Consider the following 2251-nt stretch of genomic DNA (forward strand, 5'->3'; position numbering starts at 1 on the left):
GTCTGTTTGCTCTGTCAGGAATTTTAAAGCCCATCTCTGAAGTCTGCACATGCTATCTCAGGGGAAGGGGCATCTCGTGGTTAGTCACCACCAGACATCCTAACTTTGTACTTTTAGAACTCCTGACTTCACCCTGTTTGGGAATGGGGAACTGACTCAGTTCTGGTTAGTTTAAGATGTCCCTTTCCTCAGCTCTCCGGGACTTAGGGGGAACTCGGGTGGGGGGTCTCTCATAAGTATATAATTTAACTTTATATTTATATGTATAAATTATATAAACATACATATTATAAGTATGTAACAAAATAAATCTTTTTTAATGTATAAAATTCCTATTCATAAGTAGTTTTTCTGAGATAAAAACATTCTTCACTATAGATTAGGACGTACATGGAAGGTATATGATGTAGACACACACATTCAGTAAGACACTGAGTAAAGTTCCAATAACACACTCAAGCTAATGAGCACACAGAATGACCATCTCATTCATCAGTTAGCACTGCACTGTTAATGTCAACTCTGAAGGACTAGAAACAATGTACACTATATACATATAATATAGATGTACACGTTTATATACATATATAGATATAACCATGTGTGAATATGCAGTTTATATTTTCCAAGTGTCAATGTTCAGAAAGACTAAAATGAACAAGAAAACGTAAGTAGGATTTTTATTTTATTTAGGAAAATGATATAATGTACATGTATGAATATATATCTATCTATGAACATACACATGATACACACGTGTGATCACACAGTGGGCATATTCACGTGTATATATACATGCATGCACACTCCCTTTGTTGTATATCTAGTCAGCTTTATTTTAGATGGTAACAGCAGATCATCAGCCTGGGCTCTCTGTCATTTTCTCCTCATTGTCAAACGGGGTACAAACCACAGAGGAGGCCAGGTAAATAATGGAACAGACAACTTTATAGCCTGCCGGGATAATGAAGGTTACAATCTGGACGCTGTTGGTCTTTCTAACTTTTCCTCTCAGCAATGTGGATCATAAACCAGTCTTGGGTTCCACAAGGCCCAGAGCAGCAGGTTCACTCTTTACCCTCAGTCATAGGCAGGCAGACCAAACAGCTGAGGCTGGAAGTCCTGTAGGGAACCCAGCACCAGGGTGGCTTTTTTCGTCAGGTCTGTGCTCAAGTGTTTATCAGGAACCATGACCACCTGCATCCCACAGGCCAAGGCTGCCTCCACACCATTTAGAGAATCTTCAAAGACGAGGCAGTTTTCTGGAGCTGGGGGAGGAGAGAACCTCTTCGCACAGGTAAGAAATATGTCTGGGTTTGGCTTGCCTTTCACTACCTCGGGATCATCTCCCAGAACGATGTGATGGAACAAACCAAAGAACTCCTTGTGTCTACTGGTCTTCAGTTGGAAGGTGAAGGACGCGGAGCTGGTGGCCAGGGCAAAGGGTAGGTGCTTTTTCTGCAGGTGGTGAATCAAATCATTAGCTCCTGGCATGAGGGAAGCTGTGGGCAACAACCCCTTCAGCTTTGCTTGGCTTTGTTCCAATAGTTCATCTTTGGCTATGGGCAACTGCAGGGATTGTACTATAATCTCTGCGGTTTCGAGAGCCGTCCTCCCCATGACCTGGGACTTGACCTCCCAGGTGTATTTCTTCCCATAGCGATCACATATTTCTTGAAACACCTCGGTGTATAAATCTTCAGTATTCAGAAGCAATCCATCCATGTCAAATATCAGGTGTGTAACCGGCCGAAACTGGGGTGCAGGAACCGCCTCCGCCATAATGGGGGTGGTGGAGGGGCGGAGCCAGGAGAGGAGCGCATGCCCAGACAGTTTGTCCTACGTATGCGTGTTTTGACCCTCTGTGACGTATTTCCATGGCAAGCGGACAATTCAAGAAGCCTAGAGAGTCATGAACTTAACAAAATCATCTGATACACACTAAGAAGCGAGAAAGCAAATAATAATTTAGGGGAGAAAGCTAACATCATAATGTTTTATTTACGAACACCTGGGTCTAGTCATGGATTTGGCTGGGTGGTAGAAATGAATTCATAAGGAATGAAGAAGGGAGTAACTTCTTCCTTAGTTGAATAAAACAAGCCCTGCACTTTGATTCACAAAATAAAACAACATATGACTATCACTTTAAAAACGAAAAGATGTTAAATGTCTTAAAACAGAAACAGATCTCTGGGAAATTAAATTATTTTTTTATCAAAAATTAGATAAAGGTAGTCATTTCTGGTGA

General features: G+C 41.5%; 1 protein-coding gene across 1 annotated transcript; it reads right to left on the reverse strand.

Moving 5' to 3' along the window:
• Positions 1-1080: 1080 nt before the first annotated feature.
• On the reverse strand, positions 1081-1782 carry LOC118594472 (pseudouridine-5'-phosphatase-like). The gene has a single exon (XM_036204363.1). The coding sequence runs from the start codon at positions 1780-1782 to the stop codon at positions 1081-1083; it is 702 nt and encodes a 233-aa protein (XP_036060256.1).
• Between the last annotated feature and the right edge of the window lie 469 nt (positions 1783-2251).

Source organism: Onychomys torridus, chromosome 13 (genome assembly GCF_903995425.1).
Source record: "Onychomys torridus chromosome 13, mOncTor1.1, whole genome shotgun sequence".
NCBI classification, from domain to species: Eukaryota; Metazoa; Chordata; class Mammalia; order Rodentia; family Cricetidae; genus Onychomys; species Onychomys torridus.